General features: G+C 38.9%; 1 protein-coding gene across 3 annotated transcripts in view; it reads right to left on the bottom strand.

Annotated features, from left to right (window-relative positions):
- The window catches only part of USP54 (ubiquitin specific peptidase 54), a 115342-nt gene that overhangs the window by 7415 nt on the left and 90970 nt on the right, over nt 1-16957 (bottom strand). For all 3 annotated transcript variants that reach the window (XM_089510806.1, XM_089510808.1, XM_089510807.1), the window contains exons 17-21: nt 14168-14287; nt 12905-13091; nt 8318-9699; nt 6361-6479; nt 3764-3901 (exon numbers count right to left, since the gene is read on the bottom strand). In XM_089510806.1, coding sequence (XP_089366932.1) covers nt 3764-3901; nt 6361-6479; nt 8318-9699; nt 12905-13091; nt 14168-14287 — 1946 coding nt within the window. The remainder of the gene's footprint in view (nt 1-3763; nt 3902-6360; nt 6480-8317; nt 9700-12904; nt 13092-14167; nt 14288-16957) is intronic.

The raw sequence follows: 16957 nt of genomic DNA, 5'->3' as shown, positions 1-16957 counted from the left end.
ATCTTTGGATGTGGATGCTCAACTCCCATGCCCCTTAGATAAAATGGCAAAATCTAGGGTGTGTTTTTTTTTTTGGGGGGGGGGAGTATTTATTCATTTATGAATATTTTCAAGCCGTGGATTGTTGAATTCACATACAAAATCCATGGATATGGAAGGCCAAGTGTATATAATTTTTTCTTGTTGCTTTATCATGATCTATTTCACATCCAAAGAAAGAAAGAAAAAGAAAAGATTAAGGATATTTCCAAGACTTACTTCTGATTGCTGCATTCAGAAAAATATTTACTGCCCTCCATTTCCAAACAATGCCTTCAACTTACTTGGACAGATTGTAAAAGAGATCTCCTACACTTAGTGCTTATGTATTTGTGGCTCTAAGGGGCTGCAAGATATAGTGCATTATTTACTATACTGTCCATTATACAGTAACTCCAATGCTTGTTAGCTGGAAGATCTTTTGAATGCAAGATCTGGTTAGGTGCTGACTGATATTATTAGTGGCTTATGACAATGAATCCATCACAATCAATTTTTCCACTAGCACCCAAAAAAACCATTGCACCTATCTAAGCTGTTGGTAGTCAACTGCAAAATGGATAAGTTGTCTTAGCTGCCACTGTCAATGTTGGCCAGCACTGCTATATTAGAAATACTAACTTGTTGTTGCACTTTTATTTACTGTCTTTCTTGTGATTCTTTGTCTCACACTACCAAGAGTTTTTGTAGTCACCGTTTTGTTTCAACAGTTATATTGTATTAATATAGTGATTTGTAATGGATATTGTTCCATAAACAAATAAAATTGACTTGAAATTGAATCAAAATAAAGTAATGGAAGTTAAGCAGACTACTATTTTAGCTCTGTCCACACAAATACCCTTGCTGTGTAGGTCAGCTTCATGAATTAAAAAAAAATAAATTCAAACTTCACAAAATTGCGAAAAGTTTAGTTCTTAGCTCCAGGACCCTTTTGAACACTGAGTAATGAATCAAGTCAGATCAATTAAAACACAGTTGCTGCACACAGGTTTACAATCTTTAAAAAGGCATGACACAGAAGAAGAAAAAAGATGAAGAGAAGGTAAAAGGAAAGCAGGAAATCCACAGTATTTTTTATTTCCTAATTCCATACCCTGCACAAGTAATTTTATTATAATCGTTATTGTTTTCTTTGTAAAAGCAAATTAACAGTTGAACTGTTGAGATATCAGTACATACAAACGCAAATAAATTTACAGAAAAAAGATAATTCAAAAAGAGTTACAAAGTGAACCCCAGGACATGTGTTCAATAAGAACAACAGCAAATTACTCCTGGTAGTATCAAAAAGGCCAAGAGTGCAATCTATCAGTGAAAATGGATAAAATGGCTTGAAAGTGCTGGTTTCATTTCTCATTAGAAAGTGCTATCTGCAAGGCTAATCTTGAAGGACATCTGGAATCTTCTTCAGCTTGTGTAGAACAGCTAACATAAAATACAGGAATGAGTTCACAGTTCTTAATAATGAGAATTAAATGGAACACTCATTATTTCTGGTGGGAGGATCTCTAAGTACACCTTTTTGAGGACTGTAACCTTGAAACTCTCTCAGCCCAACCTTACACCAATAATCTATTCTTATAATAACTCCTCTTTCTCCACTTATCAGCTGTCTATTCCAATGATCTATTCTTGGGCTCAGAAACAATACTCACCTTTGTAGCTCTCCTTAATGTTAGACCCAAACTTAGTCATCCACTGCTTATTCCTGTCTAAACTAAACACCCAGAATCAAGATGGTCAAGGTATGAATGGATAAAGAGATTGGGTATCTTATCAAGCTATGGATGAGTGACTATGTCCAGGATATGCTATATGAACCAGTGTTGCTTTCATTTTTTCATTTAATCAAATTTTATTATGAACTTAAAAATACAGAATACAAAAATACAAAACATACAGCAAGAAGTAATGACATTTCATGGTTTACTAGCCAAATGAAATAGAAAGAGCCTCCATACATGAACACCATTAAAACAATAATCCTAATTACAAAAATTAGCTCATTCTCAGACACATCACTCCTTGTTGTATCCAAACAGGCAGCAACCACGCATAAGAAGGAGGTATCTGCAGGCTTGGAGGGACTTCAAGACATACAGAAATATATCCTCCTTGGGGCTATCTCCCTGGCTGAGCCCAGCCATAAAATCATGGTATGGGATAGATTGGGCACACTTGGATGGGTATAGACTGGGTCCTTCTGGATCAGAAGAAGCAATTTGTTGTAACTAAAATGACTGTCTTCTTCCCTCCCATCTCAGTGATGAATGAGCAAGTGAGGATTACAGTGTAAGGCCCAGCCGCCCCACAAGTCTCATTTCCTCCCAGTGAGGAACACTGCTGGATGCAGGATGCCACCCACCAATCTGTCCTCCTTAACTGCTCTGTCCTCTAATGCCAAACCAATCCGGCAAGACACATATTGCCAAAAAACAGGAAAAGCACCCCCACCCCCCGGAAACTGATTTTTTTTTAAAAGGAGGGTTTAAAAAACCAGGTGCTAAAATGGAGTGCTTTCACTTTGAATCCAGAGGAACATACTGGGGAATGGCACTAAGATAAGTACAAATTATTTTATAAGTACGGACTAAGCCTTTAACTGGTGGCCCCTGTCACACTAACAGAGTAGTCACCTTAGCTTGGTTCTGTGTATTTAAGTACATGACCTCATTAGCAGCTTTCTGGGTTGACTCTATTCTTCAATCCCTTGTATAATATTACTGATCACCCATGCTATTATTCTCTTAGCTCTGAAGGATGATTGGTAATGTCTGCCATTAGGAATGTCAGTTAGAAATTGCTGTATTTTTACCAAGCATCTCTTTATATACACAGTTTTAAGTCCATCAAAATAATCAGTTTGAATTTGGAACAATACACTCAGCTTGAAAATATGTCTGCAATTTTCACCTTTCTTTTCTATTACAATGATTGCAGCAATATATTTTGCACTCCAGTTTCAGTAGCAACGTTTTCAGCTTGGAAGCAGTTGTCTTAGTTGGGACTGTGGTAGATTATAGAACTATGAAACAAAAACCTTATCTTCTTTTGGGTGATTTCACTCACACACATGTCTGCCCACTGGCTACAGCTTTTTCTTTCTTCCCTAGAAACTATCCATAGACACCAATTCATGGGCTACCCATAAGCAGCACTGTCATAAAAAAATTAAGTGCAGTATCCACCTGCCACAATAAATTCAGTATCTAGAGAAAAACCTATGTATGTCCATTAGAAGCTGGCCTTCTTCCCAATAGATAGGAGATGCCATTCCAACATATCCTATAGCAAATGGTACCTCACATCTCGATAGAGAATGATATTCTGGTGACAGGGATAAATAGGTCTGGCAATTATAGTAACTTATTAAGAGTTATTGTATTTTCACTCCTTGGAGTATGCTGAAGCCCCAGTTCTCAGAAATCTCCTGGTGCACATTTCTGCAGAGGACAATCATTCTGTGCTATTGATACTCCTGTGTATTTACCATCTACAGGATCATCTCCCTTACTCCTTTCTCATATTAGATGAATAAAGAGAGTAGCTAAAATAGTGTCAGTTTGCAGAAAAAGGTTTAAAAGCATTTTAAAAATCAGAAGAGATTTTATGAACTAAAACTATTGAAATGCGTGCTTTCCCTCTTTAAGCCTTAGCAACAAAACTAAGTGAATGAAGGAACAAACAAAATACTACCTCAATCTTTTACTCTTCTACTTACAAAACTGTGGGAAGAAACAAGTGTCTCTTCCTTGTTTGTGATGACTGTCCCACTGAGACTACGTGCAATGCGACGGAAGTTCTCTGCACTGTACATTTCCTCTTCTGGTTCCTTGCTGTTGTTTCTTGTGTATGGTACCTGCAGAGACACTATCATATTCAGAAAGATATCCTCATGGAAAATGGGTGCACTGTGAATATGTCAAGAGCTGAATATGGAAAGGCAACTATCACTGTCCGTATTACCTGCATTTTATTTTCCTCTTTCTATACTGTTTATAACACCCACCCACCCAAATACTGTATGTGTATACAGATCAGCCAGTTTGAGATAAAACTTCATGCACCTGCTGCTCTGGTCAGCCTTCTTCAACTTAGTGCTCCTCCAGATGTTTTGTACTACAACTTTTATAATTCCTGACAGTTAGTCATGCATGCTGGGGTTTGCAGACTAAAACATTAGGAGACCAGGTTAAGAAAGGATGGCTTATGTTATCATACATTTTATAGTCTTCAATATCCCTCAAGATTCTGTTTCTCCTCAGAATCTATGAGTTATACTCACCAACTAATTTGTTCTTGTTATTCTCTATGTATGTCTATATTATGCATCCATAGATTATTCAAGAGCTTGCTAAATCTTGACTATGCATTATTGATTACATTGGGCCAACAGCTGGAGGCTTTCCACCACATAGTGTGAAGGGGCTGCCCCAGATAAAAAATGTCAAGGACTAGGATAGATATAGGATGCTGGTGGGCAGAACTATCAGATGGTTGAAACTGCATCACATAAGCGAGCCCATTGCCTTCAAATAGGAATCAATTATTTTGTGCATTTTGTGATGGCAGATTGCAATCCTATCCTTCACTAACACTACACCTCTATGCACACTTACTTGGAGAATAAATACAGTAGAACTGTATTTCTGATGGGACTTCACTGAAAATGTGATTGCTACTGGTCTTAAGAGTGAGAAAGAAAAGCAGGAAGGTCCCGATCACAAGGAAGAGATGGAAATGCTCTTGAGATACTTGGGTTCAACAGAAAAAATATTGTGTACTTAAGGGTCTTCTTTCTAATACCATGGGTTTTAATACCATGGTTTCTAATGTCAAAATGTAAGAAATCTTTTCATATGTGAAAGTATCTCCTGCCCTTCTCAGTTTTGGGAATTACACAGAAAGAGAAGACTACTGAGTTTCTCAGCAAAATCCATTGCGCTACTTCTGTTTCTTAGAATATAGCTTATCAATCAACTGAATGTTTTATTCTGGGTTCTGAATATAACTTTAGACTACCCACATAAGCTTGTAATGCAACTGGATGTGATGTTGGATATTCATGAACTAAGCGTCTTGTACCTTTTAAACAAATAAGCTTCATTTATATACCGCTTCATACCACCTAAGCAGTGTCTAAGCAGTTTACAACTGTAAGCTAATTTGCCCCCAACAATTTGGGTACTCATTTTAGCGACTTTGGAAGGATGCAAGCCTGAGTCAAGCTTGAGCCCTTTTGCTGGTCTTGAACTCGCAACCTTGTGGTTTTGAGCGAGTGGCTGCAGTACAGGCATTTAACTACTGTGCCACCAGGGCTCCTAATTACAGCCATGGAATAATGCTTGTGAGAGAGAATCTGGTAAAAACCACAGTGATTTGTTTGTTCACTAATAAAAGTTATTCCCTCCCTAAAGTTGTATGCAACATGTGGCATCTAGTATGTTCTACCTCATGGAGCAGGCAACACCCTCCAAAGAAATAGTAGGGTAAAAGTGTTGACTGCCACCACTAATAATTGCTATCAACTTTTAAAGGAATTAGTGCAGTTGTTGGCCATAGATCTACCATAGCTCACCCCTAAGATAACAGATGTTTTAGTCTTTATTAGGGAGCTAGCTAGTGAGAGGAGCTAACCCCTTTCATCCATGTCTTGTTTTCTGTCATTTATGCATTTTAGCTTGCTGTCATTTGTGACACTACCATATAAAAATCCCACAGTATGAGCATTTTTCTATTCTATTGAAAACCCACATGTTCTGTGTACTATCCATTTGTTACAATATCTTTCAAATAATAGTAAATTACCCCTTGAACTACTGTGAAGGTAAATCATTTACAAATTATTAGGATATCCACTGTTAGTGGTTGTTCCTAGTCTTAATGTTGGACTTCAAGTAACATTCAGACTCTGAAGCATTTAACTGTTCTGCTTTATACAATTCATCTCCTTACAATTTCTATTTGTATACTCTTTAGCTTTCCTGTTAACACGGTGCTGGGGAAAAGGTGGTCATCCGGCCAGTCCTTCTTCATCATTCCCCCCATTTTGCGGTTCAAGCTCCCAATTCTTCCAAAGCCCCCAAAAGTATAATTTAAAAAAAAAATATAGGCACAGAAGTTCCTAAATGGTAAACTGCTATGGCTGACTGGCAATTGGTCATATCATTCCTGTTAACTCCCCACTTCTGCATCATACTTAAGGCCAAATTTTATTAGAAAAAGCAATGGTGTGGTCTGTCATGAGAGCAAAATATGGCCCTCACTCCAGTTGTCCACTGCTTCTCTACCATAAGCCTAAGTTGTGCACATTCTTACCTTAGAGAATGGAGATATAATAGTTCCGTATAGGTTACGTTCGAGTTCTGCTGTTGGAGTTTTTGACAGACCCATGCAAGTTGCACTGTGCATCTTTCTTGTAGGTAGGTTTGCAGATGCTGTGATACCAGGGGGAGGGGGGAGGAAAGAAGCAGAGGTGCACTGAAATTCTAAATAAGTATCTGTGGAACATCTGGTCTTTTTCTGCCTGTGCAGAGTGACCAAAACAAAAGCCTAAATTTTGTGAGCTGGTGAAAAGAACAGAATGTTCCACAGCCAATCCAATAATCTAGGATATAACATTTAAGGTTCAGAAACAAGTTGTTATTCGGTTAATTTAAATAAACAATGTATTTCTGCTGATATTAGTTACATGCAATTAGTTACCTTAACATGAACTAAAATGTTTGTATCTTCATTTCATAATATGTATGTATTTTTAAAATTTAGGGAAAATCACAACTATTTAATTAAAGAAATGCATTTTCAAAAGAAGAGCCAAAAAGATACTTCCGTTTGTACAGCACAAGAATGTTGACAGGTTTATTGCAGAAGTGAGACTCATCAAACAATACCAGCTCCTTGGTCTTCCTCACATTATGGGGGAGTCAGTAACTGTGGAACACTGGGGGGGGGGGGCATTACCCCTTCAGGAGAACTTGGAGGGCTACAATAACTCCTAGGGGAAAAAAATCCTCCAAACACCCTTTATGGGACATGAGGCATGTTTTGGGGCCTCCTTGGCCCCCAGAGGTTGTTTTTGGAGATTTTGCTGCAACCTCCACCCCCAGCAAAATTTCATTCCACCTCTAGAGTATAGGCAGCTCAAAATATGTGAAAATGCCTTCTACATTCCCCAAGAGATCATTTATGGGAAAAACCAATTGTTTTTGATCCCCCACAGGGGCCCTGGAGGCCACAAAAACGACATTGAATGATAAATATCTCTCAGCAATAAGGGAGGTTTCTACTCTACCTAAAAGAGGTAGTTGCAAGATTGTTGCTTAAAAAAAATCTCCCTAGATCCTCCTGTACTGGTTACTTATTGGCCAATTCCCGATATGACATTTTTTGGGGAAGGTCCTCAAGTGTGCAGTGGCCTTTCAGTTGCAAAGGTTCATGAAGGAGATGAATGATTAAAATTCATTACAATCTGGCTTCAGGCAACTTTAGTCATCTTGGCAGATGACCTACATCAGGAACTGGGTAGAGGAAATTTGTCTCTGTTGGTTCTGATGGACCTACTGGATGCTTCTGATGCCAATGACCATGGTCATCTTTTGGGCTGCCTCTCTGGATGGACTTGGAGGCCGTATTCTTCAGTGGCTTTGATAATTCCTAAAGGGACAATTTCAAAATGTGGTACAGGGAGATTCCTTTTCAAGGCCTTGGGGTGTTTCAGTTTTGTCTTATACCCCATGCTGTTCATTTTTTTTTTAACATGGAGCTGCTGAGGGAGACTGTCTGGAGATTTAGTGTTTGATGCCATCAATATACGTATCACACCTATTTTTACTTCTCTCTGTTTACATCTGAGGAATTGATTTCATTTGTAAACCAGTTACTGATTTCCATTAATGATATCTGGGGCTAAACAAATTGGAGCTTAATGCAGACAAGCCAAAAGGTACTCCATGTAAGCGAAAAGGCAGATCAGGGATGAGGGATTCAACCCATGTTGGATGGGGTTACATTTCTACTGAAGGCACAGATTTACTGTTTGGATCTACTCCTGAAGTCAATGCTGAGCCTGGATTCCTGGATATCAGTGATGTCCAGGACACCATTTGCACACAACCCATTCACATTAATGGCGGTTGCCCCTCCGCGGATTTCCTAGTCCGTGAATCTAAAGTCCGCAGACTTGGAGGGGCGACTGTACTTGCAAATTAGTATTAGACAAGGTCTATGTTTCATTCATAAATATGGCTACATATAGCATTTACAATAATTTTACCTCTTGTGCCTAATAGATGCCAGGAATTATCCAGCCTCCCCAACACAGGTTGGCTTGTTTGAGGTGCCTGCAAGCTAGCCTGATATAAAGACTCCAGCTCAGAAATTTCCAGCTCTGTGTCTCGATTCCACTGTGGGTGCTTCTGCATTAGATCTTCACCAGAAGTTATTTGATTGGACACAGGTGACCAGCTGGTATTCTTGCAATCCACTTGAGAACTATAATACTTGTTAACACTGTTTGGCCAGCAGTCTACAGGCATAGATGCAATTGAGCCAGCATGATTTCTATCGTTAGCCTGTCTCACTTCTCCCTCATGATCGAACCTTCCCGGATAGAAACAAGGATCTTTGTTTTGTGAATCAGAAGTCTTAGAAATTTTATTGTGAGCACCAAAACAACCTTTAGAACTCAACTCATCCCTAGAACTCAAACATGAATTCAACTTTTCAGCAGACCACATTCCATTCTCTTGTTGTTCAACAACTGGCTGCCTATTATCAAGGAATGGACAGCTGTAGGATTCCTGAAGTAATTTTGGATCATTCTGATTGTGATAGACAGGCACTTTCCTCTCTTTCCCATAAATGCATTCCCTCTGGGAGACCCCCTGCGGCTGCTGGAACTGTTCTGCAAGCAAGCGAACACGGCCCTTGGTATGGATCTTCTCAGACTTCAGAGAATCCCCATTTACAAATTCTTCCTGTGGGAGGTGTAAGCTCTCATCGCTGTTTGTTCTGAGGTATCTGTTAGTAGATGGTAATGGATCTGGAGGACGATGTGGTAAAGGAGAGTGAGAAGCCAGCGTCATGGCATGATTAGCCCCTTGTTGAGCAACATTATGCCATTCTGATAAGTTTGACGTTTTGAAGCATGGATTATGTAAGTCAATTTTGTCAGATGGCATCTGCACTGAATGTGAAGATGGGAAGAGTGTAGGCAAAGATCCAGAGTTTACCATGTTACATTTCATTTTGCGATATGGTGTGAGAGAAGCTGTTACATTATGTACTTCTTCAAGTTTATTGTTTTTGCTGCAATCCTTATCCTCTTTTAGACTAATGGAAGAGACTCTCTCAAGCTCCACATCACAGTGGATTTCATTCTCAGCCTGAATGGATCTGTCACCCACCCCATGCATACAGGAAAAAGAGAGAGTTTGGTCACTGTTTCCAGCAGAAGCAGCTTGAAAGTTCAGAGAAGTCTTGTGAGAGGGGCTGCTTTCAGAAGGAGGTGGGAGAAAGGCGTTGGCATGTGATGAATACATTTCATGATGGGAAACAGTAGGATGGAAGTAAGAATTGGGCCCAAGTTCTGTTTCCCTGCTGGGTTCCGGTGCTATCTTCTGGTTCAGCAATACTTGGAGCGTGACAGTCTGTTCACTGAAACATATATAAAATCATAGTCAATTATTAGTGCCTTCTAACTAAAAAACAATCTTATGACTAACTTAAAACCCATTCTATTTTACCATTTACAAGGCATGTGAGAAACTCATCCTCTGCCAGAGTGTTGTTTTGTTTTTGTTTGTTAAGTCAGGATGGGGATGAGGAGAAAGACAGTCAATTTGTGGATAACTCTTAGTCTTTTGAGATAGCAGTCTGATCTGCAACTGCAAACAGAATCCACAGAAAACACCTGTACATGTCCAGTCTGTCAATATACTCTTATGAATACTGAAGCTGAATCAGACAAGAGGAATCTGTCTATTCTATTCTATTGATAGAAGCATTCTCAAACAAGAACATGTAATTCTGGACTTAGGAATATGATCTACAATGATGTGATGAAACTATTTTCTGAGTTGATTTTCCTGTCTGTTTCCTGTTTCAAAATTAAAATCTATATTCAAATGTAGAATAAAAGTTCCAGTCATAATGCAAAGGTTTTAACCAATGAGCCTTGAATGATGGAGTAATTTCCAATCAGAAGCAACAACCATAGTAATGTTAAGAGAAGTAAAGCCCTAGAATAAAACAAGAAAAACTGTGGCAGTTTCTTTCCCAAAAGTGCAAGGGGGAAGTAGGAAGTTTTCTCTGAATGCTTGTTTTATTTTTCTGGGTCTCTAATAATGTTTACTAGTTGATTTATTCTTTTCCCCCCTGAAATACTTTAATGTGAGTATTACCTTCAGGGAGATATGGGTATATAAAATATAATTTATGAAATACTAAAGGGACAGGGGGGAACTTGTCACATTTTAAAAGCATGGCAGAATTTTTATTTTCATCTTGAATTGTATAAATACATAATGTAAGAATCTAAATTAGTATAAAGTACTTCAGAGCACACTGTTGTAGTGAGAAAGCCAGAATTTTAAAATATGACCATCACACTGTATCAGCATTTCACCTCTCCCCCTATAAGATAGTCCACTCGGTAGCAAATGGACATAACTCACAATTTTCTTTACAAAGGGATGATTATTGGGTTGATTTCTATGTAATGTTTATTCCTCCACCAAAAAAGGTTTACTATTAAAGTAACAGGAAAACTATTAAATCGGAAGAATATTTGAGAATTGGGTGGGTTGTTGTTGTTGAAGGAAGATATGGAATCTGACGAAAAGCGGAATTCAACTTGCAGGCCACTTTCCACCTTTATCTCAGAAATGTTAGAAGAAGGCTGGAAAAGACAAATCTTTGAGTCTAAATGCATACTATGCTTTTGCTGCTTTTAAAAAATGTATTTAAACTGGCCTGTTTTCTTTTCTTTTTTTTAAAGAAGAGAATACTCCTAGGATTTCAATGCACAATGTGTATGAGGAATGAACCCATTTCCTTTTGAAAACCATACTCCACAGGCTCCTTGCCCATGAAAATCCTGTTTACTATAAACAGTTTGGTCCTGAGATGCAGCTAATGGTGAAGCTACATAAAATCTGAACCATGCCATCTTTCAAATATAATAAAATCAGCACATTTTGCTCATATTAAGCACTTCTATCTCTCTTGTTCATTTGGAGCTTGTTCCTAAACACTTCAAACTGTAGAACAAGAAATAATCCTCTGGTATGAAAGGAGTGACATATCCCAGATCAATGTAGAAGGATACTAGAAGGCTTTTTTTTTAATCCACTCTGATCTCTGAAGCTAAGCAGGGTCAAGCCTGGTTGGTACTTTAAAGGAAGACTGCCAGGGAATGTTAGGTGCTTGGAAGAAGGCAATGGCAAACCTTCTCTGAATAAATCTTACCAAGAAAACCTTCTGAGGAGATTGCTGTAAATCAGAGTTGACGTGAAACACATAACATCAAAATAATTAAGGAGTCCAAATTTCACTAAATACTAGTTTAGAAAAATGCAGAAAATGTAGGGGAAGTTTTTGCTTAATTTGTGTGCCCTATTTCGGAGTGAAACCGAACTTTAAAAATCAGTTTACTACCAGATAAGTATTTTTTCCAGGTCCAGTGCTTGCAAACATTTTTTTTACTACTTTTAAAAACTTCTTTGCATATCATAAAAGCAGGAAACACCTTCTCCCTACATACAGATTTTGATTTGGGTTGGATTTTGATAATTATATCATGAACTAATTGAATGGCAGGGTTGGAATTAGCTTGCTACAGCCACTCCACAGGCAGCTCCTTCACAAACCTCAATTTGATTTAGAATTTCTCATCAGCATTTCAACAACAGAAGGATTTTTTTCACTATACATGGTGAATCTGATTTTGGTTTGATAAAGCCATTTCTCTAGTCTCATTTCTTTCCACAACTTACTGTTTTTGTTATCGAGCATCTGTCTCTTTTTAAATAATTTTGACATCTATTGATATTTTAAGATACAAAAAAAAGTGCTTGAAACAGCAGACTGGAACTATTTTGCTTAAAGACTTTCTCAGACAGTTTGCGCTGTAGGGTCAGCGCACAGCTGTTGTTACCCAGTTGTTGTAGTGGATCGTGTTGCCCTTCTCCCAGCTTGCAGCACTTCTTTTTGGGAATATGTGATTTTCCATCTGCTACTGCTTTCATTGAAATACCTTGTGTGTGCCTTGTGATTAAATACCATGTGTATTAGTGGCTAACACGCATGACATTTCTAGCAATGAATGATATTTACCCTATATCAATCATTTTGAGCCTTAAAAGAGGAGAGGACAAGTGCTCTCCAACAGACCCATGGAATAAGAAGGCTCATGTAGCCTTAACAATTTGCACAGAAATCTCTGTGCAAACAGGCAGCACAGGCAAGATTACTGCCTTCCCTGCAGCTTTCCCCAACTATTGTGTCTACTTTAGTGGGTCAAAACAGGCAGTTTTAGAATGCAGATTCTTAGCAGCACTAGAGTGTACACTTCCTTGTCCACTGCTTTTGCCCAGAAAACAATTCTCTCATAATAACGCCAACTTCCTGATGCCCCATTACATAGAGAGGATCCATGCAATTCATTGTACCCAGGCTCTGGGTAGTGACATTTTATAGGTAAGAACATTCTTGTGTCATCTGGAGAGGTCCACAACACTTTAAGTAAGTAGGGAGTGAATTAAATAAATAATTTCACACAAACAGGGGAACATATCGCTCACTTCTTCTTTCCAGATCAGGCCCAATTTAGATCTGGAACACTGCAATATTTTCAGTCTACCTTGTAGAATGGGTCATGTTGCCCCCCCTTGGTGGGTGGCAGGTGGGCGGCGGCTGTGCTGGCTGCTGTTGCTGCATGCGATCCTGGAGACTCCGCTCTTTTCGGATACAGATTTGCAGCTTCTTATCGATTAGAGATCTGCTGTGAGTGCTAGAGCTGGCATCATGCATGGCAAGTCTTAGTTTAGCTAAAAAGCAAAAGAAAACATAGCAGAAACAAAAACAAAACTAGGGGAGGGGGAGAAACACAAAAGATGCACAAAAACATAAAAAAAAGAACATGCAAATACTGACACAAAAGAGTTCACAAGGATGCATCCGTTCCCATTAATGCACATTCAGGTTAGCTATGTGTCCAAACAGGTTAATTAGAAATGAAGCAATAGGAAATGGAAAAGAATTTGTAATTATTTTTAGGAAACATCCTATTCTCTGTAACATGGGTCACTGTAACTCTTTAACCCAAATAGTGTTGCCGTATTCTATATACTAAAGAATCCGGTCAGGGCATGAGACCCAAGACATAGCCAGTTGGGACACTTGCTAGTGGAGCCTTTATGAAGTCTGCACTTTGCCTTCTTGTTTTCTTTAATCCACAACAACAGACTTCTACAAAGGAATACTTTGACCTTTCAAAGGCATGACATTATAAATCCAGTTTGTCTGCAACCTTGCTAACCAGCAAGAAGGGAATGGAGGGGAGGGAAGGAGAGTCAGCCAATCAAAAATATAAAGTATCAAAATAAAGAAATGCAGCAGCACATATTCCCAAAAGTCACAGCACAATTTTAAACTTATCAAAACACCAATGTATCCTCTTCCTTATCTTCCTAAAATGTCAATCAGTACAGCATATGCACTCTGTTTTCATGAGTGATCAGCCAACTACATGCTGTACTTTAGGAATTAAGAGCCCTTAATAAACCAGTCTCTGAACTAGGAAAATTATGTGCAATGGGACTGGAAGGCAGAAGGGAGCATAATTTAGCAAGCACAACAGGTAGGATCAAAAGGAATACAGCTTCTGCCTTAGTGCAGAAGGAGCTTAAATAACAAAAACAGTTGGGGAAATGTTGAAACTACATTGCAGGAATCATAGTGCTCAAAAAGAAGATGCCTATAAAATACTTTTAAGATCAAACTGCACACTCTTTTTTCCAACTCTGAGTTTGTTATGACCAATTAGTTATATTACCTTTTGTGATATTAGATATTAGTAAACTGTAAAAAGCGCAGTGAGCTGAAGCAATTAATAATTACTTACATATAGCTTCATTACAGAGAGCCAAAGCTGCAGCACAGTCTCCCCTCTGCTCTTGATGCAGTGACTCTTCAAAGACTGAATCTGCCTCCTGCACAGACCTCTCAAAGCCATCAGTCCTCCCTGCAAAGGGCAGCACTCTTCATTTTCATTGCATTCTTGTCAAGGTTCTCCCTTCACTTAAGCCAAAAATCCTCCCAAACACAGAACAGTTCAACATTTCATACAAACCCCAAGCCCATGTGCTGCAGCAGCAGGGGAGTTTTGGGGTCAAATGCAAAGATATGCAAGTGTTTAGAGAGGGAGGGTATCCACAGGGAAAGAAATAAATGTGCTAGATGGAGGTAGAGAAGTATCTTCCATAGAAACAGGTAAAGGGCTAAGAAAAGGAAGAACAGTTAAGTCAGGATGGTGGTTCAATTCATTTGGTTCTGGATGAAGTTACTCCCCTTCCAAATAATCACATTAATAGCTCAGGAAGTACCTGTTACATTCAGCAATAAAGGTAAATGTTCAAATGAAATCAGCAGCATACATTGATTTTTTTTATTGGCCAAGGCTGATGCACAAGCTGTGATTTCTTGTCGTCCGAGATTGCTTGTCCACCATCAATACGACCTCGTAACATCCAAACTGGACTAATGCAAGATAGTATGTACAGAACTAACTTTGAAGAAATTACAGTTGATATAAATGTGGCTATAAGTGTATAATGAGAACCAGTTGACATATCTTATCAATTTATAAAAAGCTGTATTAGCTCTTATTTTCTTTTCAGGGCCCAATTTGAATTGCTGGTTTTAATTTTTCAATTATCTTTTTCATATTTGGCTTGGGTATTTGGCTCCTTCTTGGATATTTGGTTCCCCCTTCTATATTACACTAGATTACAAGCTTCTTCAGAGAGCTTCCTCAAGGACCCTAGTCATCAGAGGTGGGGCAGATCATGACAAAGGAAAACATATTTTCTGTGGTAGTTTCCAAATAAACTTATTTATTTATTTAGCAGACTTATATCCTGCTTTTTAAAGAAAAAAGGATACACATATAGACTTTCTAACCTATAGTTTTAAAAGCAATTTATAACATTTATAATATACAATGAGTTGGAGATAGTTTTGGGGGTTTACTGAGATCATAGACTGGGTTTTGCTCTATTGTGTGTGTAGTCTAATTTTAATCTGTTCAGATTCTTTTAGGTTGTTTCAAAGCAATTTCATTGATTGTAACCTGGATGGAAAGGGTGTATGTATGAAGCACACTTTGTTTTAAAAGTGAGTTAAAATAATATAGACAAAATAAATAAAGCTGCACTGAAGAATTATCTCTCAAATATTTCCAGAAACAGAAAAAAAAACCCTCTCCTGACATTAATGACCAATATAGATTTGGGCATATAACTTGTGATCCCATATATCCAAAGATCTGAAGAGAATTAACTCTACCCAAAGGACTCTTCCTCATTGAATAATAATTGCTTACATGATTTTAGGATACTGAGAACATTTATCATTATCAAAGCCATTTCAGAGACGGAATAATTCTCAACTAAACCTATTAGAATAATACGTATCAGAAAACATTATATAACCAAAGCACAATAGCTGGTTCTGTGGGATCGAGGCAAGGTCAGGGGAGCAACAGGTTCTTGGACAAAGCTACAGTTCAGGCAGGACTGTGAAACTTCTTGGTGACCTAACAAGTTCAACATAGTAAGGCACAGTGGTCTTGATAGATGATGCCATCCCTTCCTAGGGCAGGCTGAAGCCGAACACAGCAAACAGTTCTGACTCCCAAATAGCATTATACAGGTGCTGTGGGAGTGGTGCAGATTTTCAGGAATGGAGCTGTCATCTCAGCAAGAAATCTCCAGCAACTGAAGACTTAGTGCCGGAACAGACCGGCAAGAAGCGGCGTTTTGAAGCCGCCCCCACAAAGACAGATTGGAGCTGCAACAAACACACACCATGGCCCCAATCTGCCTTGAACCCAGCCCAAACAGGAGCAGAAAAGATCCGCTCCTATTTGGGCCAGGAAGGAGCTGCCTTTCCGAGCTCTGCCGCAGCCCCAGGGAGGCTTCAAGATACTTTGGTGGTGGGCGGTGGGTAAACACTGGACCTCTGAAGTGTCTTGAAGCTGTCCACATCTGGGCAACAGCCGGCTAGCTTCCGGACAGCTTCCAGGCGTCTAAGGAGCATATGGCGTGTAAATGCTATGCTCCCAAGACACCCGGAAGGCATCTTTAACGGGCCAGCCCTTAGGCAAGATGCTCAGCTCAGATTCTTATGATATATTCTTGAGGGATATCAGAGTCAGCTCCTTAAAGGCCTGTGCTCCTTTGTGGGACTGCAAGTTTCTTTCAGCTGGGACCCCCCCTCCCCCAAAAAAGGCAAATTCTGCCTCTAAAGGATATTGCTATTTTGAGGTCATGGGGGAGAAGCATACCTTTAAAATGTTCTAAATAACATTTTAAGAAGAAATAGATGGGTCCAAATTGCAGGAGTTTGTTTTGGTAATGGAAAATGCAATGGGTTTAGCCCTCTGCCCTGATCTTGAATATGTTTGAACATACTTGCAAGCAGTATCCATTGTGACTGAATGCCAGCATAATATCAAATCAAGTCAATAAGGTCCCACTAACATATGCAATACAACTGAAGAAATAGAATGACTGCTACAGAAGCTACCCAATATGCAAATGGATCCTGTAGCACCTTTGAGAATAACTGAAAGAAAGAAGATGGTAGCATGGGCTTTAATAGCCTTTATCCTGCAAAAATCTGCATGCATCTG

This window comes from Sceloporus occidentalis, unplaced genomic scaffold, assembly GCF_023333645.1.
Source record: "Sceloporus occidentalis isolate IW3139 unplaced genomic scaffold, rSceOcc1.0.p SCAF_2, whole genome shotgun sequence".
NCBI lineage: Eukaryota > Metazoa > Chordata > Lepidosauria > Squamata > Phrynosomatidae > Sceloporus > Sceloporus occidentalis.
Note: the sequence above shows the minus strand (reverse complement) of the source record. Positions and strands in the feature narration are given on the sequence as shown.